Genomic DNA, 14,222 nt, shown 5'->3' with positions numbered 1-14,222 from the left:
TTTTAGGTGCCACGATTTGACCCCGACGTTTCATATACAGACTTTTGATAATGTCCCAAAATGATTCAGAGCCCTGCCTACATGGCTACGGCAGTGGGTCCTATATATATATAATCACCAATAGAATGTTAAGCAAGTTACTGACGTCAAACCCTAAATTGACAGAGATCGAGACTGTGGTTGGCTTGTGGCCTGCCAACCAGTTACGTCTGATTTTGAGGTGTTATAACCGAAGGGGAAATTGTTCCAAGTCTCTTGGTTTGCAATTCATTGCGCCATCACTCCATTTATGTGATGAAATAAATAACGCAAAGCAAACGGGATAAGATAAATAAAGAAAAAGAAAAATGGTCTATTCTTTGAAGCAAAATTCAGTGAACAAATAATACAGGATTGGCCCTGGTCGAGAGGATTTTCTTTGAAGACAAGTAGGTGGACCTCATCAAACATATCCTTGAAAGCAAATGTTTCCCATGATTCTTTTATTTGTATAAATTCTAACCAATTTCGTTTCCAAGGTCGGATGCCTTACAATTTTAGGCTTTTAATACATAAATAACATAAGGATTCGGGTACTGGGTGCTCTGTTAATTAATATCAATGACTTCAGTATGTGGACACGGTTTATCTAGAATCAATAAAGAGTTAGGTAATTCACAACAGTAAGGAATAGGGCTAACCCTTTCGGCAGAATTGTGAGCTTCAAAAGGGATATAGGTCGACTGCTGCTTTTGACTATGGCATTGCTTAGTAAAAATTGGATGCGGCTACTTAAGCCATTTGCAGCTTGCTGATAGTTGTGGATGAGGCGGCTGAATAATTCTCTCCTTTAATCAAGTAACTAGAAGCAGGTGGCTGATGTTGCCAAGTGAACAATGGCCTATGCATGTATCAGTCACATCCTGGCTTTTAATCCTGTTTTCCTTCTGGGTACAATGGCCAACCTTTCCCACCCTTCCCATATTTCAGTTCATGTCCGTAGATAATCCAATCCGAGGCCTACATACCCTTAACCTGTAAGGGCATTTTTTTAAGTTGATTCAATGGCAAAAGCATGTTAGAGTTAGAGTTAGCGTTAAAGAGTACAGGGATCTATTCCCTTATTGTGGTTTGCTTCATTAGTTTTGCTTAATTTAATATTCGACTCGTAACAACTTGCAATAGGAAATTTCAGATATAGAACAATACGCAAAGGTATTTCAATCTTTAAACAAAACGATTTTTATCAGAATAGTCAATTTTTTTTCTCTCAATTCCACTTAAACAGTTGATTACGTCCAACAAATTGCCAAGAATGAGCCTGGACGGACATAGGGAACATCTTTACAGGTGGTAAACATTCCACTTGCTTTATTTAATTCTTACTATTTTTTTTTTTATTGTTGGTGAATTATTCATGAAGAAAGCTATGGTGGCTGGCTGGCTGCTGGTTTGATAAGTTTAGGTGGCATTTGGTTTGGTTTTTAACAGAGTCTAATCAAAGTCACGCCAAAAAGAAAACCAAACTGATTAGTATTCTGGGAGGAATTGGCTGTGTTTATGGCTGACCATGTTCGATCAGTACATATCACAGCCGCAACAAAGGATCATCCATTTGACTGATGAATACCTAGCAAGTTCGACAGCCCTGACAAATTTTGGCCGGTGATATGCCATGGGAGCTGGATAGTTTGAACACATCTACTTTAGTATGTTCAGCTGAATTCTATCCTTTCAATTGCATCAAATCAAGCTTGGCACGATGCTTCCTGCTATTGACGTTTGCCAAATATGATTTCCATTTCTTCCAAACTTACCAGTCTGAACAACCACAAATTATTTCACTGATAAAATTTCCAGTATAATTCTCCGTGAAAGCTTGATTACATTTATCATTCACTGTATCTAATATATGTGTTACAATCAAATCTTAGACTCAACAATCTTAATGCTTCCGTTATAACCAACGGTACACTCCTATAACTACAGTCTACACAGAGGACTAACTCTCCACATCCTGAGTCAAAAATTTTTGGACATTTTCACCCAACTTATAGGAGAGATCCTCAATCTAACACTTAACAGTTCACAACTTTAGTTCCATGAAGTTAATACAATCCCCAAAAGGGAACAGGCCCAAAAAGAATTATGTGGACTCCAAGCTCTCCAGTGCAAAAATCATGTACAAATGGATGGGAAAGGGCAGATCTATACTTTCTATTACCGAGGTCCAGAAAGCTCCATTGCTTCGATGATGAAGGATGACTCTTCATGGATGTCACTGTAATTCCTAGAGAAGCTACATGCCCTAGTCTCACAAAGGTTTGCTCCACCTTGTGATTCCTCTGTTCCTGACTGCTCAAGACCTTCCAGGACCTTCAAAACTTCCGACATCTTTGGACGAAGGTGTGGTTGTGGCCGAGTACACTGCAGAGCTAGCTCTGCTGTTTTTTCCAATTCTAATGCATCAAAGCATCCCTTCAAATCCCTATCCACTAGCACTTCAAGTCTCTTCTCCTCATGCAATGTTCTAACCTGTATCAACCAAGAAATATCTTCAAACTATGAATAATTAAGGAAAATCTTAAGTGGGGAAAAAGAAAAGTGGACAAATACATGAAGGCAAAAATATAATATCATTATAAAAGAGGCTTAAGTTGGTGCTGGCTGTTGTCACAACAAAGCCACATCTATTGTGTTGAGTGATCAGGATTTTGTCAACATGACAGGGTGGGTCTTATCCAAGATGATAATGCTGGGGTAGGTCCAAGATGCTGGGGTAGGTCGAAGGAGCTGGGGTAAATCTTAAGACAAATTAGCCCAGCAGAATAAATATATACCAAACATTTGAGGCACCTGCTGTGTTTTGTTGGAACTTAGCTGAAACTAGGAATCACATTAGTTAATTAAAAACCTATACTTTATACTAGTGTTTTGCAGGGATCCTGAGCTTTCTCTAAGTAAAGCACCATGCACTTGAACTGGCAGCAAAAAAGATGCATAAATAGACAGCCATTATAATTACTTACCCAGTCAAGAATCATTCCCTTTTGAATTTGTCCGTTACCAGCATCTAATGTCTTTTGTCCTGTGATGAGTTCCAAGAGTAGTATCCCAAATCCAAAGACATCTGTTTTTTCAGAAGACTGTCCAGTTGAAAGATATTCTGGGGCAATGTGTCCTACAGTACCCCGCACAGCAGTAGTAACATGTGAATCCCTTTGATCTAAGAGCTTAGCAAGACCAAAATCCCCTACCACAGCTTCAAAACTTTCATCAAGCAAAATATTTGCAGCTTTCACATCCCTGTGAATTATTTTTGGATTACACTGCTCATGCAAATACAGAAGTCCACGTGCAGCTCCAAGTGTGATATGCATTCTTCTATTCCAATCCAGGGAAGGCTTCTCACGAGAAGTATCTAGAGAGAATCGAATTATAAGGCAATAGGAAGGCAGAGAGAGGGAGAAATGATAAAAATCTGTAAGTGTATCATAAGCTAGATAAAAAGTTTATGAATTCATTCCATTTAAACCACAAGAAAGGGAAAAAAAACTAAAGGATGAAGAAAGCTAAGCAAGTTGCATACTAATGTAAGCTCACATTTGAGATGCACAGCCTTAAAAAAGGCAATGCCTGCATGAGAACCACAAATCAACTAAGTTTCATCTGATAAATCAATTAAAGAGCAAGAGAAAGAAGAATGGTCTGATGAGGACAGAAGCACAAAAGATCATCCACAAAAGAAACAAACCTCTTAAGCGATCAGCAACGCTCCCATTTGGCATATAAGGGTAAACTAGCAACCTCTCGTCAGGTGTCATGCAGAAGCCATATAAACGTAAGAGGTTACGGTGAAGAGCTAAACCAATCAACTCTACTTCAGTTTGAAACTGCACTTCTCCTGTGAAATTTGGATCTTTTAGCCTTTTAACGGCCACCACTGTCCTATTTGGAAGACATCCTTTATAAACAACTCCAAATCCTCCTTGCCCTAGAATGTTTTTGGGATTAAAATTGCCCGTAGCAATTTGCAGTTCACGAAATGAGAACCGTTTTAGATGACCAATTTCAAAATCATAATCTTGCTGCACTGCAATTCAAAGTTACACAACTTCTCAAATTTCAAAAATTACACAAATTCATTGCTAAAAAATGGTGACTGTGAATTTGGGAGTACCATATGATGTTAGCAGAAGCCGAGATCTATACCAATGCACCCAACAAACAAGCAGCATCACGGAAACCACAAATGCAGAACTGATTCCTATGGCAACAGAAAGCACCCAACGATGGTATCCATTGACTCTAGAAGATGAAACTGAGCCTGCCACTAAACGATTGAACATGTTACGTGGGCATCATTAAAGAGCATCATGGCAGAGCACTTTGATAGATTTTATCAGCATACCATTTAATGGTTTTGTAACATCCGTGCAAATTTGTTCAGATGAAGAAGTGCAAAGAAAGTTGTTCCCTGTAATACTACACAAAAGTACATGAAGCTTGAAGTGAATGAAAATGATTTATCAGCAAGATTTTTCTGAATAGAAAAGAGAATATTTAAGTTTAGGCTTATTGATGTAGAATAAAATCACTTTCTGCAAAGAAACTCACCTATAACCTTTTGCTAGTATTTTTGGAGTAGGACCACTAAGATTATTAAATGATAAGTCCCTGCACAATATTGTTGAAGTTAATAAAAGTCATCCCTTGAAAGCAGTCTAAACTAGAAATATGGTGATATGATGAAACACATACAAGAATGAAAGACCAGTGAGATTTGCAATGAGTCTAGGAATAGGTCCAGATAAATAGTTCCTGCTAAGCCGCCTGAAAAGTTTTCCATGGCAAAGATTTAGAAGGCCAATATTCAGGGGGAAAAAACACCGATATAGCCATAAAATGCACTGAGCAAATGTCAGACAAGACTCACAGGTAACTTAGACGTGTTAGAGAGCCCAAAGAACTTGGAATTACTCCAAAAAATTGGTTACCAGAAAGATCCAGAGTTTGAAGCTCAGAGAGCTTCCCTATCTCATCTGGGATTGGACCTGACAACTGATTGTTCTGCAACAACCTACAACAAACAGAAATATGAAGCATCTCAATGAATGCTAACCAGATAAACAAGAATTTTCATGTTCCTAGGAAAAATGCTAAAGAAGGTTTTTTGATACAATATCTTCCTTCTAAAGATCACAAGAAGGTGGACAAGAATAATAACCTCCCGAATTATTGAAATGAATTCAAGAATAAAACTAAGTTCCAGAAACACGTTCATTTTTCATTCATAACCAACTCCGGCATCTATTCCAGCGAGAATATGTTCCCCAACTGCACTATAAAGCACCTTTTGCATAAGCAAATCAACTTCTAAAAACTAAACTATCTTAAAAAAGAACCTACTTTCTCTTTCAACAAGTGTGACCAGATGTGAAAATATACATAAAAACTATCCTTTAACAATAAAAATAATTTCTTGGCTAACCCTTAATCACTCATAAAACATCAATTTGACACAAAAGAGTGGTAGCAATACGACAATCAATTGGATTTCATACTGAAAGACATCCAATTAAATGAAACTTAAAATTAGCAGTGGAATTAATACAACAGGATTAGATGACAGTGGACTCACATGGTCCTTAGGTGACTCAAATTCCCAATACTCGGTGAAAGCAGTCCTGATAATCCCGTGCTGGCCATTTCCCTATCAACAACAATATTCCCAAAACCAAACCCTCATTTTAATTCTTTCATCAAAATATTAACAAGTTCAACAAGAAATGATTAAAATAGAACTTCACATTGTAGAAAACAGGCATAGTTTCTTACAGGGAGATAACGAAACCTTCAGCAGAACAAGCGACCATGTTCCAAGTACAAGGATCAACTGAGTTAATATCCCAGCCGTCCATCACGTTCCTAGCATCTATCATCTCCCTCTTCACCGACATCAATGCCGCCACTGTTATGTCAACACCACCCAAAATCAACAATTAAAAGAAAAAAAATATATACATATTAACAACATAAATTTCAACAGTCTTAATCAATGAGGGTAGCTTTCTTTTTCTTTTTCTCTCTTTTTAAGATAAGAATTAAGAACCCAAAACCACCTTCATAGTTAACTCCTTTTGGAGAGAGGAGACTATCACCAGCTGAAACGGAATGGACCCAACAAAACCAACGAAAAAGCAACAAAACCATCCACATTACGTGATGCTCCATTGAAAGTTAAACAAAAGCAACGACAAAGGGGAGAGGAGCCAAAGCTAAAAAGGGCAAGCTTTTAATTCTTTTTTCAGAGGGTTTTGACTTGTGAGAGTAAGGCCAAAATCTACTGACAGAAAAGATAAAGGCTGGATTCGGCTAAAGTTCGGTGTTTTTTTTTTCCGTTAAATTTCCATTGTTGGCAGCTCCTTTTCGGATTCGCCCTTTTCAGTCTTGGATAAATAAATTAATACAGCACTAGTACAGGTATAAAAATGGAAAAAAGCTTAAATTCTTAAGGTTTTTGTTCATTGTGGGTGGGATCGTAAGACCAGGAGACGGGCTTTGGCAATCGGGTAAGTCCTCGAGATACGAGAAATGACAGGGATTGTCGCCTTGTCTCAATTTAAATTGTATTTATGTATGGTTTCGATGTTTGGTTTGTCTGATTTGAGTGAGTTTCAAGCCGTTCAGATCTAAACGTTTTGATTGATGATCAGAATCGGACGGTTCATTAGGGGCTGAAACGTTTTGAGTGGACAACACTAACATAATTTCGCACACTCTTAAGTGGTCGACACTGGCGCGAAAATTCATGTTGCCGGGGATTTTGGATAACTGCCCTTTACAAAGTGGTCCTCCGAGCCAACGACATCGTTTCTTTGCGAGGGGCCTGTTTGGGTTTCCTTATTTTCTCGTCCTCAACTGCTGATCCAAATTGCAGTTCCAAGTTCTAGCTACTGACATTTCCTTCAACATCATCTTGATGCATTGATAAAAAAAATAAAAATAAAAATAAAATTTGACGTGCTCTGTTCTGTTCTGTTCTGTTCCAAATGAAGGGATAAAGAGAGGGAGATATGGAAAAGATCAAGGAGAGGGAGAAGTTGGCAGAAAAGAGAGAAGAAAATAGTCGAAAGCAGACTGTGGGGGGTGGTGGAATGGGCAAAAGGGCCTCAATCAAATCAATTAGTTAGGCAACATTGAAACAGGGGGCCAGCTCAGTATCTTTTGACGACCAAAAGGCAGAGGTAATTATTAACGCATGGGACCTTTAAGGGCATCTTCTTTTTGACAAATGGTGCACCCAAAATATCATTAGATCTTCTCTACCATGATAATCCATCCAGAAAAGAACAAACGGCATCTGGCATCCTATACGCACCTTGAGCTGAATTTTACAGCAATCAGACACTCAGTGAGTCATCTTATTTCCCAAGAGACATTCCACTGTTGTCCAGCATGCCAGCTTTTCTTAGAGCAATATGCGGCACTGCACTGCCATCGCATGCCCTCAAGTTCAAAGGCTAAAGATTGCACAACATCAGCTTTGCAATATCACTTGGCTGAGATTGTTGATTTCATTTTAAGACGACATGAACAACGGGAGTGTATAAGTAATAAACTAGAAAGAGAGCAATAACATTACTTTTGCACAAACAGTAACAATAATTGTTTGCAATTTGAAGTCAGCCATCACAAACCACCACAATAACTAAAAACAAAAGAACAAATGCACGTAATCAAACCCAAAAACCAACTAGCCCACCCCTTATCTTCGGGCCATTCTATCAGGGACCTTCTCTTCCTAGCTACAAATACACTTCTCAACTTTTCCTTCACTAGCAGATTTCTGGTCTGTCCACCTTAGCCTATCTTTACTATCAAACATGTACATAACAAAAAAGGCATTTTGATAAAAAAAAAAAGGTAAACACAGAATAAAGGAGCAAGGGAGGCAGAGGTAAAAGTAGAAAATTCAAGAGAAGGCAGCCATGCAGCTGCCAAAGACTGTACGCGTCGTGGAAGAGCAGAAAATGATGCTTGGACAGGCCTTGATCAATGGTGGTTACCCAAAGATAGTACTTCCTTTGTGTCACGCATCAACTAGGAGATATCAAGTCTTATATCACTCTTAAAGTTTTATGTCCCAGCTGGATGCATGAAATGTTGTAGCCCTATTTGCCGTTTCACGTGATCTGACTGTAACCAAAAAAATTCAAATGAGTAACAAAGCTTTGACTTCAAGAAGAAACAAAATTCTAGCTAGAAAATAATCCCATAATATTCAATGAAGATATATCTTTCTATACAATGGGAAGTACATGGGAATGAAGTTTAGTTCAGAAACATACTTCCTGTTTAAAGTTGAAAAGTGGCGGTAAAGGTCGCCCATTTGGTAGGCGAGCATTAGGTTCTCGAAGCTCATCAAAGAAGGGATGCGCACATGCTTCAAGCTGTAATAGCAAAGAGCAGATTTCATTAACATAAGATTAGGGTGGTCATAACTTAAAAACACCATTATCTGGTGGATCCATATCGATAATTGAAGAATTGTGCATATGTTCCAAGTCTAAAACGTGTAAATCAAAACATTTGCAACCAAAGGCCGATCAGACAAGGAAGACACTAGAAACTCACCGCTGTACAGCGAAGACTTGGTGAGTATTGCAGCAGGCGTGAAGCAAGATCAATTGCTTCAGGAGGCATCCGTTTATGAAAAACCTAAATACATTTCAGAGTCAAGTTAATGGTAATCAACCACTCATTTATATTATAACAACAATGCAGTGCATTATGTAAAATCTATTGATTATTTCTGCCATTAGAGACCACATGAAAGAAACATCTAAAAATTGCATACAAATTCAAGAATTAAAAGAACAAAAAAAAAATCAGCTAATATTTCATGAGCAAAATATCCAGAAGGCATAACATACAACATCTCTACACCAATCATTTCTGTGACAAATTTATAAATTTATATAAGGACAATAAAAGGTAAACCTTATGCCAAGGATGCGCTTTAATCTGTGGAAACCTAAAATCTGTGTAATTGGGATTCATGCAGCGAATTTCTTCCCTAGTGGGTGTACCTAGGACCTGTAGAAAAAGATGTAAGAAGCAGACTTGTGATACTAAGAAATGCATAACTTCAAGCATCACTAAGCAAATCATACCTTGATAATCTCGACAAGCTGGTCCACTGCATTCTCTCCAGGAAACAATGGCTACAGAAGAAAAAAGATTTAAGTATTAATGGGCAAAGAAACTGAATTATTGCTAGAAATTTTCAGAAAGAACAAAATCAGATAAAAAGAGGCAAATGCTAACCTGGCCCAGCAAAAGTTCAGCAAGAACACAACCAGCTGACCAGATATCAATTGAGGTTGTGTATTCTGTGGCACCAAAGATAAGTTCTGGAGCCCGATAGAAACGTGAACATATGTATGAAATGTTGGCTTCACCTTTGATCTGAACACAAGTATTTTAATAGTAAGTATGAAGTATTTTAAAGAAACAAAAGACAGGCAAAAGAGGATCATAAACATGTTAATACTGCTCTTTGATCTCATCCCACTTCATGGCAGTCCAGAATAAATGTTTCCCAAAAAAAAAATCCAACCCAACCCCCACCCCACCATCCTTTTCTTCTTCAGCCCTTTACCACTACAAAGAGGACAAATAAGACAGCTAAATAACAGTGGCAAAGCGAACAAGCGAAAAGCACACGTTTCTAAAGGACCAAGCTGGAACAAATCCAAAGTCAGTTACAATCCCAAATTTACAAAGCATTTATGATAATATAAAAGGACCAAAGTTTAAACAACTTTTAGCTATTTGGGAAAACAACAGCAAAGCCTGAAGAGTCATTAAATTGTGTTATCACAATGCTGATTTTGCAACTTAGTACAAGAGCAGTATTGACAAATAGCAGATAATAACATATGAAGTCAATCCTTTTGGAAGTTACAATCAGAATCAAACATTCAACATACACGGAGCTAAAATCCTATTTTAGTTTTAGAGACTTATGGACCCAGAAACAATGTTTCACTTGGAGCAAAACTAATTGGTTGACTAAATGTCCATCACAAATTTGAATGGAAGACCACTTGGAAATTTAGTAGAGGCAGTCAACTTACAAGCACTTTTGCACTTCCAAAATCACAAATCTTAACCTGGTGAGTCAGCGGATCAACCTGTAAAAAGCCAACAATTACCTCAGAAACATTGTCAAAACATTCTACTAAAAATCGTCAGTCAGAAAAGCATACCAAAAGATTCTGAGGCTTCAAATCCCTATGGCAAACTCCGGCAACACTATGGAGATATGCAAGCCCCCTGAATATCTGTAAAACATCCTCTAATTAGCATAAAGAGGAACATTACACAAGAAATCAAGCACAGAAAAGAAATCTATGCACACCTGGTATGTGTAAAGTTTCACGTAGATGAGTGGCATTCTTTGATTTGCACTGCTGTAATGTTTCAAAACCCTATACATGCTCTCCGGAACATATTCCATAACCAAGTTAAGGAAAAGCTCATTTTTAGTTGTCGTGGAAAAGAAACAATGCTTCAAGGAAATCACATTTGGATGATCCAGCACACGCATCAATTGCAGTTCACGGTTCTTATATCTTCTGTCTTGCAAAACCTTCTTTATAGCTACAGTCTCTCCTGTTTCCAAGCATTTTGCCTGAAAGAAAAGATGCATCAGCATGTGAAATACCAAAAAGCCAAGATTGGGTACTGTCTGACTATGTTTCATTACCTGGAAAACAATCCCAAATGATCCTGTTCCAACTACACGCTCTGCCATATAACTGATGGTCTACAATAATCAAAAAACCAAAAACATCAAATTCCATTTAAAGGAAGCTGAGGAACTTTCCTCTATTGATCGTAATGTGTATTAGTATCTATAGCTAACGCAGAATTCGAACAGATATAAAACTAGGCAACAGAAGAAAACACATACCTGTTTAGGTTCTCCATTTTTGCCTCCAATGGTTGTGGAAATGATGTGACCCGTGACCGGATCGTTACCATCAACAACAGCGGCAGGCATTTCCTGGTAAATTGAGAAATTCATGGTAAGAAAAAAGAGAAGTGAGACTTTGAAGAAGCACAGAAATTGGAGATCCAGAAGAGCCAACCATTCCCTCAAGAAAATCATAAATCAAGTCCAAAAAGAAATCTTAATTATAATCAAGCCCATTAAAAAAATTGGCTACACGGATCATTCCGATCCGAAGAAAATTTCATCTAAGCTTAAAAGCACGAACAAAGCAATAAAAGAAAATTAAATATTGTCATAATTTCACTCTCTTAAGAAAAAATTCAATTAAAAAACTCAAAATTGCAAATTGCAAAGAAGAGATCGCAGATCGAAAAATATACAAATCAAAATTTTTTCATTGAGGGTTTCCCGATCAGCTCAACCAACAAGATCACCCTAAAAAAAACTAAAAAAATATACAAAAAAAATTTGCTTTTCATAACCAACGGAAATAAAAAAAAAAAAGAAAAATACTACCCGCAGATCTCATAAATCCCATCGACACTCAAAAATATACAGAAGAACCAAAAAAAGGCTTTTCAGCAGATTTTCATGACAACAAAAATAAGGCCCAAAAAATGAGCTAACAATAATCACGAAAAAAAATCACCAAAATTACACCAAAAAAATTGCAGATTCATTTCTGAGTTCCGATGTCACAAAAAATGGGAAAAAAAAAAGAAATAAAGTTTACCTTATCGTCAGCCATGACGAGCAACCGGGAAAAAGAAAAAGAAACAAAGAACGAAAAACAAAGATCTAATAGGTGAAAGACTAAGAGGAGATCATGGTGTGGCGACAGAAGGGGAAAAAAAAGGGAAAGATGATGAAGAAGAAGGATTAGGAGAAGAGAAAGGGAGGACCCAGGGGAAGAGACAGCAAACTAATGCCCATGTGATTCCACCTCCTCTCCCTTTTTCTCCCCCCTTTTCTTTTTTCGTTTTTTTTCTCTTCCTCTTTTTTCCCCCTGTTTCTTTTCTTTTTCTTCTTTTTTTTTTAATTATAAAATTTATTATGTCTCTTTTCCTCTCGGTCTTCTCTCTCTTTACTTTCCGTTCTCTTCGCTCCTCTTTTTGTTCTTAGACTTCCCAAACTACCCTTTGAACTCTTACCTAATTATAAAGAACGGGATTTGAAATCTTCGGAGAAAACTTTGGATAAATAAATAAATTATTCGCCGACGTATTTTAATCATTGAGCTTTATCCCCTCCCCTTATCGTTCCGTGATTCGTCGCTTTGGTTTTATATCCGTTACCGTTACCGTTTATATTCTTCCTTTTCTTTTGTTATTTTCTTTGTCATATTTTTTTTAATAAAATACCTTCACTTTTTAAATTTTAGATAAAATTTTAAATAAATTTATTAATTTTAAAATAAATATTTTATCCTAAAAATACAAATATCATTAACAAAAATTAAAAAAATAAAATATCTTTTCTTAATTTAAAAATTTATTATTATATTTTTAAAAAAATTATAAAAAAAAAAACCTAATCGTTGCTCCCCAACTCCATAAGGGAGGGAATCATCAGATTAGGGAACCCTGCCCAAGAGAGCTCTTCATCTGAGGAGTTTTTTTTTTAATTAATAAAATTATATAATAATAATTTTAAAAATTAATTATAACTAAAATTATTCTTTAATTAAAAGCTAAACTTAAATCTCTAATAAAAAATATTTTTAAAAAATAAAATTTTTATTTTAAAAATTAATATATCTTAATATAGTTTCAATCAAAATTTAAAAAAGTAAAAATATTTTATCCCTTTTTTTATTGAAATGAATAATTTCTCTTTCTTTTTTTAACTCAAGTGGGAATGTAGGATTGATGGGTTTAACGTTATCCTTTGTGAGCATAACATGAATGATGAAAACTTGCCAAAATATTGGTCATGTCATTGATGTATTGGTTCTATCATTTTGTTTTATTTATAATAATTTTCTCTCAATATAATTTTAAAATGTAAGTACCTCATTTGGTATAAATTAGATTTGACAATTTGCGTTCATGTGTTATACATTAAATATGAACATGATATAATCAAAATGTCATATGACACCAGTATGATATGTTAACATATCATAATTAATGATGATATAATATATTAACATATCATAATTATTGATAATATGACATATTCATTTGATATGATAATATGAACATGTGATATTTTTTACCATCTACATCAACATTATATCAGTATCTTATGAATATAAAATGACAATTGTTATTTTAATTAATAACAACTAGTTAATCATTAATAGTAATTTTTTTATTAAAAATAAAACTTCGCAAACTTGATTAAATATAATAAAAAATAAACATTTATTAAAATATTTTTGAATAAACACTTTTCAAACTTTAAAAATAATAATAATATCCATAAAGTATAATTAAAATCTACAATCATTATCATCAAACCTAAGAAACTTAAGTCTTTGTGAAAATTTAAATGAGTTATAATTAAGTTATAAACGTGTTAACTTTGACATGCGTACATAATTAATTAAACGAATTATATTGATACACGATAATGTGATTAAATAAACGTATCTTAAATGAATTTTAAACGAATTGAAAGAATTTGATACGTTTTAAAATGACGAAATTTTTGTGACTTAAATGTATGAATACAATTAAAACATGAAACATCATATACCTTAAATTCAAACTCACTTAACTTTGTATCATATACAAAACGACTAAACCTAGTGTAAACTTTGAACATTGTTAGTAAATAAATCCCTTAAAAAATACGAAGAAAGTCAATATTATTGTTAGTAATTAACAATTGAAAAATAAATTAAAAAATTACAGTTTTGTTTTTTCAAGTCTATAATGGTCAGACGAAGAAGATGACAACATCAAAACAATGGTTTTCAAAAGTCTTCTTATTGAATTCTGTAAGTGGGCATTGAGGAACTGAATCCAGTCTAAGATTATGACCTGAATTGTTATTTCCCATCTCATCATAGAGCGAAGGTTTCCGGTCAAGCCCAGGGTTTGTGGTCCAACAGCGAGGGGCCGCCACCTTGCGTCCAATTAAGAAGAATGGTTCAGCTATCAGCTCCCATTCAATTCAACCGACCTAAGCTTGGATAGCCATTTTCGAATGAAATATATATATATATATATATAATAACAATCCAACCCTATATATTTATGCTAGCTTGGCATAA

The 14,222-nt window shown here is 35.6% G+C and overlaps 2 protein-coding genes across 4 annotated transcripts; both read right to left on the bottom strand.

Annotated features, from left to right (window-relative positions):
- Positions 1-1,862: 1,862 nt before the first annotated feature.
- Positions 1,863-6,578, bottom strand: LOC110424141 (Leucine-rich repeat protein kinase family protein). 2 transcript variants are annotated; one of them, XM_021438650.2, is made up of 11 exons: positions 6,102-6,578; positions 5,818-5,950; positions 5,621-5,692; positions 4,916-5,059; positions 4,741-4,812; positions 4,597-4,656; positions 4,391-4,464; positions 4,160-4,306; positions 3,734-4,072; positions 3,009-3,400; positions 1,863-2,514 (listed from the first exon to the last, which is right to left on the bottom strand). In XM_021438650.2, exons 1-11 carry the CDS (start codon positions 6,211-6,213, stop codon positions 2,200-2,202), a joined length of 1,860 nt encoding a protein of 619 aa, XP_021294325.1. In that variant the 5' UTR covers positions 6,214-6,578; the 3' UTR covers positions 1,863-2,199. The 2 variants fall into 2 exon arrangements, with proteins under 2 accessions (XP_021294325.1, XP_021294324.1); XM_021438649.2 differs by having other exon boundaries at positions 4,160-4,312; positions 6,102-6,577.
- A 1,009-nt stretch (positions 6,579-7,587) lies between these two features.
- BIN2 (Protein kinase superfamily protein) lies at positions 7,588-12,042 on the bottom strand. Of its 2 annotated transcripts, XM_021438333.2 has the most exons (12): positions 11,736-12,037; positions 10,961-11,053; positions 10,754-10,813; positions 10,406-10,678; positions 10,254-10,328; positions 10,122-10,178; positions 9,310-9,450; positions 9,156-9,206; positions 8,983-9,078; positions 8,617-8,700; positions 8,331-8,432; positions 7,588-8,178 (listed from the first exon to the last, which is right to left on the bottom strand). In XM_021438333.2, exons 1-12 carry the CDS (start codon positions 11,748-11,750, stop codon positions 8,119-8,121), a joined length of 1,107 nt encoding a protein of 368 aa, XP_021294008.1. In that variant the 5' UTR covers positions 11,751-12,037; the 3' UTR covers positions 7,588-8,118. The 2 variants fall into 2 exon arrangements, with proteins under 2 accessions (XP_021294008.1, XP_089640902.1); XM_089784776.1 differs by having other exon boundaries at positions 10,406-10,813; positions 11,736-12,042.
- Positions 12,043-14,222: the final 2,180 nt, after the last annotated feature.

Source organism: Theobroma umbraticum, unplaced genomic scaffold, assembly GCF_002168275.2.
Source record: "Theobroma umbraticum cultivar Fairchild unplaced genomic scaffold, ASM216827v3 scaffold_204.0, whole genome shotgun sequence".
Lineage (NCBI taxonomy): Eukaryota > Viridiplantae > Streptophyta > Magnoliopsida > Malvales > Malvaceae > Theobroma > Theobroma umbraticum.
Note: the sequence above shows the minus strand (reverse complement) of the source record. Positions and strands in the feature narration are given on the sequence as shown.